At 42.2% G+C, this 16,863-nt stretch overlaps 1 protein-coding gene across 2 annotated transcripts in view; it reads right to left on the reverse strand.

Annotated features, from left to right (window-relative positions):
- TSR3 (TSR3 ribosome maturation factor) overlaps positions 1-16,862 on the reverse strand; it is a 43,745-nt gene extending 26,883 nt beyond the window's left edge. For both annotated transcript variants that reach the window (XM_033963401.1, XM_033963402.1), the window contains exons 1-3: positions 16,706-16,862; positions 8,860-8,987; positions 5,917-6,133 (exon numbers count right to left, since the gene is read on the reverse strand). In XM_033963401.1, coding sequence (XP_033819292.1) covers positions 5,917-6,133; positions 8,860-8,974 — 332 coding nt within the window. In that variant the 5' untranslated portion in view covers positions 8,975-8,987; positions 16,706-16,862. The remainder of the gene's footprint in view (positions 1-5,916; positions 6,134-8,859; positions 8,988-16,705) is intronic.
- Between the last annotated feature and the right edge of the window lies 1 nt (position 16,863).

A 16,863-nucleotide genomic window follows, 5' to 3' on the forward strand; every position in this document is an offset into this window, starting at 1 on the left:
AATGGCACATGCACAAGGGAGTGAGCTTTGAAGAGGTGGTGCAGCAAAGAAGCACAGATAAAATTTTGAATGTATACTGGCATTACAAGGCAGCTTCCCAACCTGTGCAATGAGTGCAGTATGGGTGTGTGTGATGGATTATCAGTTCAAAGGGCCAGGGATATAGTGAGTGGCCTCTGTTATTGTCTTGTCTTTTATCCGTTTCCCTTCTGTCACTTGATGCTGTAGTGTAGTGGTTTGGGATGAGGTGCTGCAGTGGCAGGGTTTGATACCCGCTGTTGGTGAATGTATTTTGTTTTAAAGTTTGCCAAGCTGCAGCAATGAACAATATATATGAGTGTGTGAGAGAATGTATCTGTTACAATCAATGGGTACACTGCGTATATTCTTCAAAGCCCACCACTGTGCACAGGGAAAAATATACAAAAATACACTTAGCTTGAAGCGTCGGCGTTCTTTCTAACAAGTGTATTTTTGTATATTTTTCCCTGTGCACAGTGGTAGGCTCTGTTCCTATTGAAAGTTACATATTGCATCTGTGGAGTTTTTTTGCCTATGATAAGCAGTGTGTGGCTAAAAATCCTGTGTGATTGCTGGCTCTGATAAGTAAAACGTGAGGCTTTTTCGCCACACTTTTGTTGAATGTTATTCTGAGGGCTGGTAACATTTTACAGTTTTTGAAGAACATTAATTGTTTCTACTATTTGATTCTTGTGTGACAATATTCTGTATATGCATGCCTTCCTTCCCCCCTACCACAATTTTCCACATGTCATCTCATTGTTGAAAGTCCTGGGAATAAGGTGCAGAGAAGAGGTAGGAGCATCACATCTAAGACATAATAGGAGACCTGGTCAATTGTAGTTACTGCGGAGAAGGAATGGGGGGGGGGGGAACTTACGCCAAGCTCTGAGGTTGTGACTTCTGTGCTGGATGAGGGCCGGGATATTCCTGTTCACCCTCCTATATCTGCGCCTGAGGGATTCCAGGTCTCTGTACACCCCAAAGCGCCTGCAAGAACATTGTGGAGAATGGGGTCAAGTGACAAACCTTTGTTTCCACCAATCAATAGTATACAGGGTTAGGAGGGCACTGGGCACATTATTTCTCATTACTATTTTGACGATATAGATATATAAAACATTTGCTTGCCAATATATTATGTATCTATATCGATCTATATACATTTATGATGCAGTCTTTTTAGTTTATGTATTTTAATAGTTTTTAATCAACGTTGCATTTAATTGATGTATTGTAACTGTGTTTTTTAAATAATGTTGTATTTAATGATATACCAGTAGTACTGTATACGAGATTGTATTTTTACTGAAATGTCTGTTTTTCTGTTGTGAACCGCCTAGAACTGTTGGTAGGGTGGTATACAAGAAAAAAATTATTATTATACTATTTCCATTTCTTTATTTATATCTATTATATTTATTTATTGGCAGACAATAGCAAGAGACTGCTTGCCAAAAGGGTAAGGGGGCCCTTGTATTAAGAGGCCATTGCTGACAGCTATGGAGAATTAAAGGCACAGGCTACTTGTGTGGGCTTACATAGCGATAGGTAGTGGTTGATGCTCACCTATGGAGGGTGTCACGGAACCGGGTCCAGACCCTCATGGTGACACTACAGGGTGACCTGCGTTCATTGTGGCCAAACACCCGAGACTCATAGTGGAGGCAGACCAGTGGGGTGCCGCAGGGCTCGGTGCTTGGACCTGTGCTCTTCAACATCTTTATAAACGATCTGGACATAGGTACAACGAGTGAGGTGATTAAATTTGCAGATGATACAAAGTTATTCACAGTAGTGAAGACGCAGGGGGATTGCGAAGATCTGCAACGTGACATAATCAGGCTCGAGGAATGGGCATCAACATGTCAGATGAGGTTCAACGTGGATAAGTGTAAAGTGATGCATGTCGGAACCAAAAATCTCATGCACGAATACAGGATGTCCGGGGCAGTACATGGAGAGACCTCTCAGGAAAGGGACTTGGGAGTTCTTGATCGACAAGTCGATGAAGCTGTCCGCGAAATGTACGGCGGCGGCAAAAGGGCAAACAGAGTGCTAGGAATGATAAAGAAGGGGATCACGAACAGATCAGAGGTTATCATGCCGCTGTATCGGGCCATGGTGCGCCCTCACATGGAGTACTGCATCCAGCACTGGTCGCCGTACACAAAGAAGGACATGGTACTACTCGAAAGGGTCCAGAGAAGAGCAACTAAGATGGATAAGGGGCTGGAGGAGTTGCCGTATAGCGAAAGATTAGAGAAACTGGGCCTCTTCTCCCTTGAACAGAGGAGACTGAGAGGGGACATGATTGAAACATTCAAGGTACTGAAGGGAATAGACTTAGTAGATAAGGACAGGTTGTTCACCCTCTCCAAGGTAGGGAGAACGAGAAGGTACTCTCTAAAATTGAAAGGGGATAGATTACGTACAAACGTAAGGAAGTTCTTCTTCACCCAGAGAGTGGTAGAAAACTGGAACGCTCTTCCGGAGTCTGTCATAGGGGAAAACACCCCACAGGGATTCAAGACAAAGTTAGAGAAGTTTCTGCTGAACCAGAATGTACTCAGGTAGGGCTAGTCTCAGGTAGGGCGCTGGTCTTTGACCAGAGGGCTGCCGTATGAGCGGACTGCTGGGCACGATGGACCACTAGTCTGACCCAGCAGCGGCAATTCTTATGTTCTTATGTCTCCCCTAGGGAGTAATTCGGCTCCCTTCTTTCCACCATCACACTCACTTTCACTCACACACACTTCTCATAGATCCACTCTCAGACTCTCTCACATACTCACTCTGGTAGTCACACATTCTCTCACTGCATGGTCTCTCACTCTCCCAATCTCTTCTGTCTGTCACCCTTAGTCTCTCTCACTTTCTCTCACCCTGGCACTCTCAGAATCTCTCTCTTGTCACACAATCTCACTCAGAACTCAATTTTTTTTATAGCACAGAACAAACACCTCCCAAGTCCAAACACCACTACACCCACAAAGAATCATTGTGCGATGTGCAGGGCTATATTTAGGCATGAAGGATGCTGGTCACACCCATGCAACAATGTTTTGACATCATTAGAACATGTGCCAGGACAACTAATAGACAGCAAGCATGTGCGTCAAATCGAACGAACTTCAATGACTTTCTAGGGCATACTCAGAATTTAGTTGTCTTTAAAGTCCGTCCCTGGTAACTGAATGATTTAGACATCTTTTGGTTATCGCGGTTTTTCCGGGGACATCCAGCATCGATGATGTACATGTGCACATGCACGTTCTATCGATTATGCCCCTCTATGTGTTTTGAAGATGGTAACCTATCTAGAGATTACTTTGCACATTTAAAACTTATCAAGTTGACCATATTCAACCTATTTAAAAATTATCAGGTTGATCGTAATCAGTCCACAACAGTGAGTGGCTGACTTAACCCTGGATATTAAATGCCAAAGCACATGTAGTTCCTGGCAATGAACAACCGGGTATGACTGCCAACCTGGAAGTTAACCAGGTACCAGCCAATATTCAGATCAGTGTCCAGTTAACTCACCATATAAAGTTAAAACAACTGTTTTGCTGTCCTAACATGAGTTACTTAAGTAGATTTAAATCTCTCTCTTTTATTCCATCTCCTTAAGGAAGGCTAAATGAAATTATATAAATAGGCCTCTGCAACGAGACTTGAATTATTCCCAATTATCTAATTCTCTGTCTGGAATATCTTCTACTAGTAGTTCTCCATCTCAATCACCGATCCCCCTTAGTGCCGAAGACTTCGCCAATGGCTTTTCTGAAAAGGCCTCTTAGCTCAGGAAATCATTAGTAACAGCACCTATTTCTTCTTCTACTCCTCTAACTACATCCTCTACAGTTTCAGTCTCTGAATTCTCGGATTTTAATCTTCCTTCGGTTCCATCCTTAAGGAAAGTAGTTACTTCATTTCAATCTACTTCTTCTCTAGGTGACTCAATTCCATCTTTTCTTATAAAAAAATTCTTAGACTGTCTTTCCAGTCCATTAGTGGCTATGGTTTCTAACAGTCTTAATTCTGCAACATTTCCTCCAATTTGGAAGCATGCTACAGTAACTTCTGTGCTCAAAGCTCCTAAACTGGATCCCACAGAGGTCAATAATTATAGACCTATTTCTAACTTACCTTTTCTCTCCAAAATCACTGAAAAAGTGGTAGCTCTACAGCTGTCTGATTATCTTGACCAGATTAACGCTCTCCATCCACGTCAGATGGGTTTTCATCCACATCACTCTACTGAGCATTCACTCTTGGGTTTAACTATGTAAGATCAATTTTGGACAGTAATCGTGATGTAGTTCTCTTTTCTCTGGACATGTCTGCAGCTTTTGATCTAGTAGACCATCTAAAGGAATTGCATGTTACTGATAAAGCTTTACAATGGTTCTCCTCCTATCTGACTGATTGGACTTACTCTGTCTCCTATTCAGGCTCTTTCTCTACTGCACAGCAGCTTCAGTCAGATGTTCCCAGGGTTCTGTTCTTGGACCTATACTTCTTTTCTCAATATTTTTCTTGCCCCTTTAACATTATTGCACCAGTCCCTTGGTTTTATATTTTTCATTTATGTTGACATTCAGTTAATCTAGCCTTTCAATTCCAACTGTTATGACTATTCTTTAATCTTGACTAGTTAACCTCAAATAGATTAAAAATAAATTCTCAGAAAACATCTACCAAGATTTTTTCTTCCATTAAAAGCACATCTAACCTTCTCTGTTATACCCTGACAGGTCTGTTGTATGCCTCATTCATTAAGATTCTTGGTGTAACTAGATATTTTGCTCTCATTTCACTTTCACATCTCTAGTATTGTTTTTTCCTCAGTCTTAAAACTTGGTCAGCTGCATTCTATTCATCCGTTCCTCAGTCATAACTCACTTTGGATCCTCTTACATGCCTTGGTTATTTCTTGGTTAGATTACTGTTATTCTCTATTAATTGGACTTCTCCAGTACCAACTTTGCCATCTTCAGCTTGTACAAAATACTGCACTCCCGTTCAAAAAGATGACCTTCACTCAAATCTGAACATGTGCTTCCGATCGTTTACAGAATAGCATTCAAATATAATGTACTTACTTTCCAGATCCAGCCTTCTGGGCTCCCCTCATTTTTGTCTAATTACCCAATTCCCCAAAAAGGGATCTTCGCTCTTCCAACCAACATCTGCTCTCTATACCATCTTTCAGACAGATAGATGTTCTTGGATATTAACCAGGATTCTAGTTTTTCGGTTATGGCACCTACATTATGGAATTCACTACCACTATACTTAAGGTCTGAAAAACCTCTCAAGACCTTTAAGTCTCAATTAAAAACCTATTACTGCAAAATGGCACGCAACATGACCTCCTCATAGGATAATTTTTACTTTAACATGTATATATATTTTAATTTCAATTTTATCTAAACTTTTACCTTTTGTTGTTTTCCTTTATGTTCTTTGCTAAAGCATTATAAACCTTTCCTTCCCCTGTCATCCTACTCATGTTCAGTTTGTTCCCTTGTCTTGGGTTTCCTTACCCTGTCTGTTTTTATTTATTTTTATTGCTGTAAACTGCTTTGGTTTTACTGTTTGTTAAAAAATTATGGTATATCATATACAATAACTATAACTATAGACTGAAAATTGCTACTAACTAGCTGAGTTTACGCTCTGCCCTAACCTTGCTCCTGGACCACCCACAAACTAGCCGGTTTCGGGACTGGCAGTTAGAAAAGATATTCAGTAGCACTATCCAGGTAAGTGTCACTAAATAACCCTGGACAGTCCTGCACAAGTGATTTAAATGGCCAGGAGCCTCTCCCAACCATTTCAATAGCTTTGAACATCAACTCCAATATGTTTTAAACATAGACATACCTATCTGCAGGAGAGACATACTGGGTTCCCATAGGACTCAGAATAAGCCCATTAAATCTCTGATTAATTCGTAGGTTTCTGACCAGACCTTTACGAGCCAGTTTCCTTCCTGTGCATTTATTTGGGTCACAATGACCAAGTTCCCACATGGCAAGGGGGCAAGGAAATTTAACTTTTGGAGCATCTCTCTCATCTGCTCCATCTTCCTGAAGGCAAGCTACAAACAAAACAGAGGAAATTAAAGTTTAAAAGTTTTTACTGCTGTTGCTTATTGCAAAGCAATTTATTGGAATGTATAACAGAAGCCAAAAGGTAGTATCTTGGGACTCATTTTTAAAGTACCTACACAGCCTCGATTCTCTGCCGGACTTAGGTGCCTATAATGTAGGCCTTGGTCTACATTACAAGTGCCTAAGTTTTAAGTTAGTTATAGCAAATGTCTATAAACAATAGTCAGTAAAAGACTATGTATATAATGGGAGACTGACTATATAGTAAAGTAATTACCAGTGTGGAGAAAATGAATGACTCATTAGCTGTACGCTCAGAGAAATGAAATTCTGAAGAGGGGGTGAAAACCTCCTCTTGGGGTAAGAGTTTACCATCCAATCATTGCATATGTTTCATGAAAAAACACTCTCTGAACACTGGTAAAACATGTATTGATAATTAAACTTGCTTGTAAGGCTGGCGTGAATATTCAAATTTCTTATGCCACAAATCTCACTGGATTGCTAGTTTGGAACACTTATCTTGTAAGTATAGCTCTCAGGGGTCTCAACGCGGCCCCGTTTCGTGTTCTGCTTCAGGAGACCCAGAAACACTTAATTGAACGATGTACTCATTGAGACTCTGTACAACAGTAACAGCTTTCCATGAGAAAATCTAAAATACAAAAACTTAAATCAGAACCACACAAACCGTAGAAAAATATACTTAAATAGTCTACGCTGTGGGAAGAGTTAATGTCTTATTGGCAAAAATGAGGCGGGAAACACAAGAAAATTCAAAAAAGTACATACCAAATGCAAACTTCCAAAGTTCCAAGCAACAGAGAGCCCTGCCTGCCTCACCCGATTTAAAGCAAAGGGGAGGGAGGGGGAGGGGAGCTCTGTATGCAAACGTGATGACATCATAACGTGAAAAAAAGGTTACAGCTGTAGGAGAACTGTCACTGTAAATAAAGATGATTGAAAAAAACTGTAAAAAATGAAAAAAATGAAAAAATATATAAAAAATGTAAAAAGATTTTGTGAAAATTCCAAACACATCAGAGAAAAGCCACCCATTCTATTTCATTGTTAAGTCAGGCATACAAGAAGCCCCGTTGGTTCTTCACTGGCTTCAACGCCGGCATGCTTTAGCGGATTTGAAATTCTCAGTATTAGACACCATTGTTACCACGAGAGGTGGTGACACAGCTAAGCTACTCTGGCGAAAGGAACAGAAATGGATACACGAACTAAATACTTTGCACCCTCAAGGACTTAACAATGAAATAGAATGGGTGGCTTTTCTCTGATGTGTTTGGAATTTTCACAAAATCTTTTTACATTTTTTATATATTTTTTTATTTTTTTCATTTTTTACAGTTTTTTTCAATCATCTTTATTTACAGTGACAGTTCTCCTACAGCTGTAACCTTTTTTTCACGTTATGATGTCATCACGTTTGCATACAGAACTCCCCTCCCCCTCCCTCCCCTTTGCTTTAAATCGGGTGAGGCAGGCAGGGCTCTCTGTTGCTTGGAACTTTGGAAGTTTGCATTTGGTATGTACTTTTTTGAATTTTCTTGTGTTTCCCGCCTCATTTTTGCCAATAAGACATTAACTCTTCCCACAGCGTAGACTATTTAAGTATATTTTTCTACGGTTTGTGTGGTTCTGATTTAAGTTTTTGTATTTTAGATTTTCTCATGGAAAGCTGTTACTGTTGTACAGAGTCTCAATGAGTACATCGTTCAATTAAGTGTTTCTGGGTCTCCTGAAGCAGAACATGAAACGGGGCCGCGTTGAGACCCCTGAGAGCTATACTTACAAGATAAGTGTTCCAAACTAGCAATCCAGTGAGATTTGTGGCATAAGAAATTTGAATATTCACGCCAGCCTTACAAGCAAGTTTAATTATCAATACATGTTTTACCAGTGTTCAGAGAGTGTTTTTTCATGAAACATATGCAATGATTGGATGGTAAACTCTTACCCCAAGAGGAGGTTTTCACCCCCTCTTCAGAGTTTCATTTCTCTGAGCGTACAGCTAATGAGTCATTCATTTTCTCCACACTGGTAATTACTTTACTATATAGTCAGTCTCCCATTATAAGTTTTAAGTTAGGCATGATTCTGTAATAGGCATCTAAGTGTGATTGGCAAGAGACAGACATCTATCTTTTTAGACACCATTTACAGAACTTCCCCCATAAAGTACCAGAGGTTTCTATGGTATTTTATGTGTCTGTGTCCTTAAATGATCTAATAATCTGAACTTATGCAGAGTATTTCAGTGAAAGGAAATCCTGTTTAATTTTAATATCTCACATAAAACCTTGCTGGGGACAACCAAAAGACAACTGCAGATGAGTAAAGATAGGCACATTGTAATAAGGTAATCTGCCCAAGATCAATAAGGTTCCCTTTTATCAAGCTGAGGTAAGGTTTGTTTTTTGGGGAACTTTTTAAAATCGGCAGCTGCTATGGTAAAAGCTCCAACACTCATAGGAATTGAGTGTTGAAGCTTTTACCGTAGCGATCAGAGATTTTTTTTTTTTAACCCTAACGCAGCTTGATAAAAGGGGACCTAAATGAAGATGAACATTTACATTCCCCTCCAAGTCTTTCTTTTGAAAACAATCATTGTTTGCTCTAACCCACTAATAACAAATATGAGGGCAAGAAGCCATCAATGCAAACTATACAGCAAAAATATTTTCCAGTTATTGCTGACCTTGCAAAGCATCATGAACTTCCTCTGTAAATGTTTCCAAGCATTTTGATGTTCGTTTAGATCTTGCTTTGGTAGATGTTTTCTCAGATTTCTGCAGATGTTTTTTCCGACCCATTGTACATCAAAACCTATTAATGTAAAAAAAATCTAATTTACATTATGCATTTTAATAAATGTCTGCCACCTAAACTGTATGTAAGCATTGCAATGTAACACTTTAAGTGATCCTCCAATTCTCTTTTAGGGCTCCTTTTACAAAGGTGCACTAGCGTTTGTAGCGTACTGTGACAAACCCAGATCCATTTCGGGTCTTCCCCACAATAAACCCAAATCTGTTCCTGGTTTTGCCCCAGTGAGCAGGAAAGTACACAAGCCACCTAGTTGCAGGAGAGCTGATCAGGTGACTGATCAATTAATGAATCAAGCAGACTCTAGCTCTGACATGGAAATGGAGATAGAAGAAACAGGGCAGGATAAGTTTGAAAGTTTCACTCTATGCAGACCCTATCCTGCCTCTGTCAAAAATCTCAGGCAATTTGAACAGCCGGTTAAAACCAGGGCTAGAAAGAATCCTGTCTGTGAAAACAGGAAGCAAGCCAGTGGGTGGAAAACCCTTCCCCCACCTTCTCAGAGGGGGAGTAGTTTTCCACCTGATATAATGAGCCTGTTCAAGTTTCAAGTTTATTCGTTGGCTTGTTGAATCGCTTAATCGGATTTCTAAGCGATGTACAGCAAAATATACATTCTTAAGGAAACAAAAACATTACATACACTTAATTAATTATAATATAAACAAAAGGTATGAGGGGATGAAATACATTTTTTATAGTAAAGAAAGAACATACAGGGAAAATACAAAAGGAAGTTGGAAGACAAGAAAAAGCAAAATAATTCACTAAAATAACACTATAAAATAAAATTTTTAATTAATTTGCAAATGCATCTTTAAACAGAAAGGTTTTTAACTCGCTTTTAAATTTCCCAAACACCTTCTCCTCCCGTAAAAACATGGGAAGCGCATTCCAAATCTGAGGTGCTGTACATGAGAAGATAAATTGTCTTCTTGTACTAATAATTTTTAGCGAAGGAATTGATAAAAGGTTCCGTTCACTAGATCGTAAGATTCTTTTACCTGAATAGGGGATAAGTAACCTAAATAAAAATGCTGGAGTCTTATTTTCTAATGTTTTAAAAATAATTGTACATAATTTATGAGTAATTCTATGAATGACTGGAAGCCAAAGAGCCTTTTTAAGGAGTGGTGTCACATGATCATAAGAACATAAGAACATAAGCAGTGCCTCCGCCGGGTCAGACCATAGGTCCATCATGCCCAGCAGTCCGCTCCCGCGGCGGCCCAAACAGGTCACCTGTCTGAATCACCAGAAGGGGCCCCCTTGCCACCCTGGTTTCCCATTGAAGTCCTATCTTCCCATCGAAGTCCTAACCCTCCGGTTTTGCACATGCACGACCTGGTCGGGTTTCTATACTTATTTCCTGGATACTTCTCTCAGTATCCCACGATCCCTTTATCCCTCAGGAATCCGTCCAATCCCTGTTTGAATCCCTGTACCGTACTCTGCCCGACCACCTCCTCCGGCAGCGCATTCCAAGTGTCCACGACCCTCTGGGTGAAAAAAAACTTCCTTGCATTTGTTTTGAACCTATCTCCCTTCAGTTTCTCCGAGTGCCCCCTCGTACCTGATGTCCCCTTCAGTCTGAAGAATCTGTCCCTATCCACCCTCTCTATGCCCCTCATGATCTTGAAGGTCTCTATCATATCTCCCCTGAGCCTCCTTTTTTCCAGGGAGAAGAGCCCCAGCTTATCCAACCTCTCGGCGTATGGGCAGTGTTCCAGCCCTCTTACCAGTTTCGTCGCTCTCCTTTGGACTCTCTCAAGCACCGCCATGTCCTTCTTGAGGTATGGCGACCAATACTGCACGCAGTATTCCAGATGCGGACGCACCATCGCTCGATACAATGGCATGATGACTTCCCGCGTCCTGGTTGTGATGCCCCTCTTTATGATGCCCAGCATCCTGTTGGCTTTTTTCGAGGCTGCTGCGCACTGTGCAGATGGCTTCAGTGATGCATCCACCAGCACACCCAAGTCTCTCTCAAGTCTGCTGTCTCCCAACAATGCCCCCCCCATTTTGTAGTTGAAATTCTTTTTCCCTATATGCATGACCTTGCATTTTTCCACATTGAAGCGCATTTGCCATTTGTCTGCCCAGTCCTCCAGCTTCTCCAGGTCCCTTTGCAGGTCCTCACACTCCTCCCTGGACCTAACTCTGCCGCACAGTTTGGTATCATCTGCAAATTTTATGACCTCGCACTTTGCCTCTTTTTCCAGGTCATTGATAAATATGTTGAAGAGTAACGGCCCCAGCACCGATCCCTGTGGCACACCGCTTGTGACTCCCCGCCAGTCAGAATATTGGCCCTTTACTCCAACCCTCTGCAGTCTACCCGACAACCAGTGCTCGATCCATCTGTGCACATCTCCTCCCACCCCGTGGTTCCACAGCTTCCTAAGCAGTCTTTCATGTGGCACCTTGTCGAAAGCCTTTTGAAAATCGAGGTAAATGATGTCGATGGGTTCCCCATTGTCCACCCGACTGCTTATTCCCTCAAAGAAGTACAGAAGGTTCGTTAAGCACGACCTTCCCTTACAGAATCCGTGCTGGCTTGTTCTCAGTAGACCATTTCTTTCAATGTGCTCGCAAATGCCGTCCTTGATCATAGCTTCCACCATCTTCCCTACAATTGAAGTCAGGCTCACCGGCCTGTAGTTCCCAGGGTCACCCCTCGATCCCTTCTTGAAGATAGGTGTGACATTTGCCAATTTCCAGTCCTTTGGTACCTCTCCAGTTTTCAAGGATAGGTTACAAACATGCTGGATTGTGCCCGCTATTTCCTGTCTTAGTTCCTTCAGAACCCTTGGGTGGATCCCGTCCGGACCCGGTGATTTGCCGCATTTTAACCTGTCTATCTGTTTGAGGACATCCTCCTTACTTACCTCTATGTGTTCCAATTTTTCAGCCTGTTCCCCACTCATGAGCTCCTCTGAGTCCGGTATATTAGATGTGTCCTCTCTCGTGAAAACCGACGAGAAGAACGTGTTCAACCTCTCAGCTACCTCTTTATCCTCCTTAATCACTCCCTTCCTATCCCCATCGTCCAACGGCCCCACCTCCTCTCTCGCTGGTCGTTTCCCCTTTATGTAACTGAAGAATGCCTTGAAGTTTTTCGCCTCCCTGGCCAGCCCCTCTTCGTATTTCCCTTTTGCTTTTCTAACCTCTCGGTGGCATTCTTTTTGGCATTTCCTGTGCGCCTGGTGGTTTTCCTCCGTTGGGTCCTTTTTCCATCTCCGGAAGGATACTTTTTTGTCATTTATTGCCCTCTTTACTTCTGCTGAGATCCAAATCGGGTCCTTTGACCGCTTGTTCTTGCAGCCTTTCCTGAAATTGGGGACGTACATTTTTTGTGCTTCTTGCAGGGTGTCCCTGAATAGGGTCCAGGCGCTTTCCACAGTCTCCATCCTAAAGATATTTCTGAGCTTCTTCACCACCATTTTCCTCATAGCAACATAGTTCCCTTTCTTGAAGTTGAGCGCAGTTGTTGCGGTCCTCCTTACTATGGGTGTCCCCCTTTCTAATGTGAATCTGATCGCATTGTGGTCACTGTTGCCTAGTGGTCCTCCCACTTCTACCCCGCTTGCAGGCCCCCCTAATCCGTTCAGGATGAGGTCAAGAGTAGCACTCCCTCGCGTCGGTTCCCTGACCAGTTGCTCCATGAAGCAGTCCCTCACAGCTTCTACAAATCCTGTTTCCCTAGTGCAGTTGGAGTGACCCGTACTCCAGTCTATCCCCGGGTAGTTAAAGTCCCCCATCACTGTTACATTTCCATTTTTTAGATTTTGTTATTAATTTAACAAGGATCTTGGATCATCATCAATCGGTGCTTTTAACATCTCTTGATCTTTCAGCAGCGTTTGATACGATTGATCACCAATTACTCCTTGCTAGACTTCAATCTATTGGGGTTACAGATGATGTTCTAACATGGTTTACATCTTATTTCAGTAATCGCACATCTACAGTAATTTTTAATGATTCATCATCTTTACCTTCACAAATATCACATGGGGTTTCACAAGGATTAATTTAACAAGGATCTGTTGAGAACAGAGGGAGGGAAGCAGCCAAGGGAAACCAGACACACAGGAGAGAAACACCCAGGAGGGATGAAGCTGGAGAGAGCCAGACTCTCTCAGACTGGCCCATGATAGAGGCAGATGATTCGGCTCATATCAGGGAGCAGCCAGAGGAGGAAGCAATGGAAACACAGGCAAGCCAGGCAGGCACTGAAACCCAGCCATTGCCTATGGAAATAGTGAGTTTAAACCTGGATTTGTTTCCTTGCTGCCGATTCCTCTGCTCTGCTACTGAATCTGAAGATTATCTGGCTCAGATTTAGAAACTCTCCATGAAAGCCAAATTTAAAGGTTTTCTATAAAGCACTGAACAATATAAAGTTGTTGGTGTTCTTGTACTTCTTGGCTGGTTGCCAAGCTGAGCCAGCACGTTGCTGTCTCTCTCAGCTGTGACTAATTCTCAGTGCAAGGTTACAGAGAAAAGGGAAAATGTAGTCATGCGGCTGAGGACTAGTGCTATAGCCATGATTGTTGTGTATAAATGAACTGCTTGGGATTAAGGAGTATTTGTTTAAGCCACGGCTGCTCTGGTGAAGAGGACTGTGACACATGATTATAAGCCCAGAAGCAGGGAACTGTATTTGATGCATTGCTATTCAAGTTTGCTTGCTGGAATGCCTTGTGAAGAACCTTCCTTTGTTTTGTTATAATGTCATGTACTATGAAGACATATTGAATTGCAAGACTGAAACCTGAGTTGTTTGGAGTTATGTTATTACTGCTGGAATAAAGCTATTTTTGTTTTTTGCCAATTTTGACTAGAACTTTAATACCTTGCATGCCTATGAGGTAGAAAGCTTGCCTAAAATAAGACCTGGAGGATCCCTTATTAGCAAGGGACACGCTGTATTGGAGTCTTAGTCACTTACCCAAGTCTTGCAGCGTCTGCAAGAACACGGGTTGTGACAGTACGCACCGGATTAGCACACGCTATCTGAAAAACTACCGCCTGCTCAAGAGGAGGCGGTAGCGGCTAGTGCGCGCTATTCCGCTTGTTAAGGCCCTAACGCACCTTTGTAAAAGGAGCCCTTAAAGTTGATCAACCTCACGTGAGGCTCATCCACTTCATTTTTGATCACACAAATCAGCCCTTCTCAGTTCATAATCTTTACATTTTGTAGTTCAGCAACACACAGTACTCGCATCAACACAGTCATCACCCTCCTGCATATTTAGCTGGAGGGACTCCTTCAACAATTAGAAATTCTATCATGGCACACTGTTTAGATCACACAGAGTGCTCACTGCAAGCTTCTATTTCACAAGCAATAGCAAAACAGCTTCTTCAGACACACTCTTCTTGTCAACTGAGGGGAATGAAGAGATTTCAAAGGGCAAGTTTTAGCGCACGCTAAATGCTAACACATACATTATATTCTATGGACACATTAGCGTTTAGCGCGCTAAATCGGCTAGCGTGCCTTAGTAAAAGAGGGGGTATATTCCTAATAAATCATCTGACCAAGGAATATCAAGTCCACAGTTTCTTTTCTTGATTTTGACTTCCATTTGTTTCAGTGTGGAACCACTGTACATTTTTTCTTATGAAATAAATGCACTCTTACTAGAGCTCCAACTCATATACAGTGGTACCTTGGTTTGCGAGCATAATTCGTTCAAGAAGCATGCTCGCAATCGAAAGTGCTCGTATATCAATGCAACTTTCCCCATAGGCCATAATGGCAACTCGGATGATTCATTCCACCTGACCCCCGAGGCCACCGGCGCTGCTCCCTCCCTCCCTTCGCGATTGCCTCCTCCCTCTCTCCCCCCTCCCCCACTGACTGGCCCTGTCCTTACCCGTGCGCCGCCAGTGTTGGAAAGTGCCTGCCTCCGGTTTTCTGCTGGGCCTTGAGCAACTGCACATGCTCAAGGCCTTCTGGCTCTCACCCAGTCCGAGATTCTCTCGGAGAGGGTGAGAGCCAGAAGGCCTTGAGCATGCACAAATGCTCAAAGCCCAGCAGCAGCCACTTTCCAACACCGGCGGCACACGGGTAAGGACAGGGCTAGTCAGTGGGGAGGGGGAGGAGGCGATCGCGAAGGGAGGGAGCAGCGCCAGTGGCCTCGAGGGAGCAACAAAACCGGTTCCCAGGGGTGGGGTTGGGTGGGGGCTCGCAAATCAAGTCAATGCTCGGTTTGCGAGTTACAGTTTGCTCGAGTATTTTGCTTGTCTTGCAAAACACTCGCAAACCGCGAAACTTCATTTCTGGTGTAGTACCCCAGATTTTTATTTTCTATCTTGAATACTACAGCCATAAAGAGATGTACAGTATGTACTTGTGTGACAACAATACAGTTTAGTCAACTTACAAAATCCTTTTTAATAACAGTAACTGAGATGTTAGGGGAGACAAGCAGACCAAGATTACAGGAAGAAAAAATCGGCCAGGCTAGAGAAATAGCCACTTCACCCTAAATGTTTTTTTTAGAGAAAGGGTTCAGCTTAGTTACTGTTATCTGTGAAACATACACAATTTATTTATTTATTTAAAATATTTCTAAATCATTTAAAACTAAACGGTTTACATAAAATTATAAAACATATAATAAAACAAACAATTCTCAGAGATCATATCTACAAACTAATACCAAGGCTGATATATATATTTAAAAAATAAATCATGAATGATTCATCAGCTATGCCAGAGAAGAAAATTATTAGCTAGAAAAAGGCATCTACAAATAATTGCGCCTTGAGTAATTTTCTGAACAAACCCTTTAAGGCTCCTTTTACTAAGCTGCGGTAGTGAAGGAGTCTGGGGCTGGTTTTCTTGAGTCTTGAACTAAGGACTCCTTTTATCAAGCCACGCTAGTGGGGTTAACACGCGCGACTCTTCATCACGCGCTGGCCAAAAACTACCATCTGCTCAAGAGGAGGCGGTAGCAGCTAGCGCGGTCGGCGGTTTAACACGCACTATTACGCGGCTTGATAGAAGGAGCCCTAAGTTTTCTCCTTAATAAAAAAGTTGAATTATGTTTAATTGCAGACCTGACTTATCTCATGTTCTAGACTAGTGGTCTTCAACTCAAACCCTTTGCAGGGCCACATTTGGGATTTGTAGGTATTTGGAGGGCCTCAGAAAAAAATAGTTAGTGTCTTACTAAAGAAATGACAATTTTGCATGAGGTAAAACTCTTTATAGTTTATAAATCTTTCCTTTTTGGCTAAGTCTTAATAATAATATTGTCATTTATAGCTAAAGAGACATTTGATCAAGAAACTGTTTTATTTTACTTTTGTGATAAACATGCCGAGGGCCTCAAAATAGTACCTGGCGGGCTGTGCATGTGGCCCCCGGGCCGGTGGTTTGAGACAACTGCTCTAGCCTGTAGCATTTTTAGTGTGCTGTGCGCTGCGCTGCCCCCCGCGCGCTACCTGCCAAGAACTAACGCCAGCGGCAATTCAGTACGTGCTAAAACCGCTAGCGCTAGGTTAGGAAAAGGAGCCCTTAGTTTCATATTTGGCCCACAAGGGAGTTCCATATTTTAACTCATGCACAGCAGAAAGTCATTTTAACAATATTTACTAAGGAGCTTGTGAGCAGCAGGACTCAGCTTCTCATACTTATCATGTAGGAGCCTCCTTCAATTGCCTCTTATTTACAACCATAATAGTCATTAAAACAGTACCTTCACAGGAAACCAGATGTCAAAAAACCCGCACATGCCTTCCCGGACTTGGAGCCCCCACAGAAACTGCATCATCCCGCCATTAAGCTCACCACCTACAAACGGCCATCTTCTATCCCGTCATGCTTTGCTCTCCCGTCCCCGTCAAGCTCCTCCCT

This window comes from Geotrypetes seraphini, chromosome 11, assembly GCF_902459505.1.
Source record: "Geotrypetes seraphini chromosome 11, aGeoSer1.1, whole genome shotgun sequence".
NCBI lineage: Eukaryota > Metazoa > Chordata > Amphibia > Gymnophiona > Dermophiidae > Geotrypetes > Geotrypetes seraphini.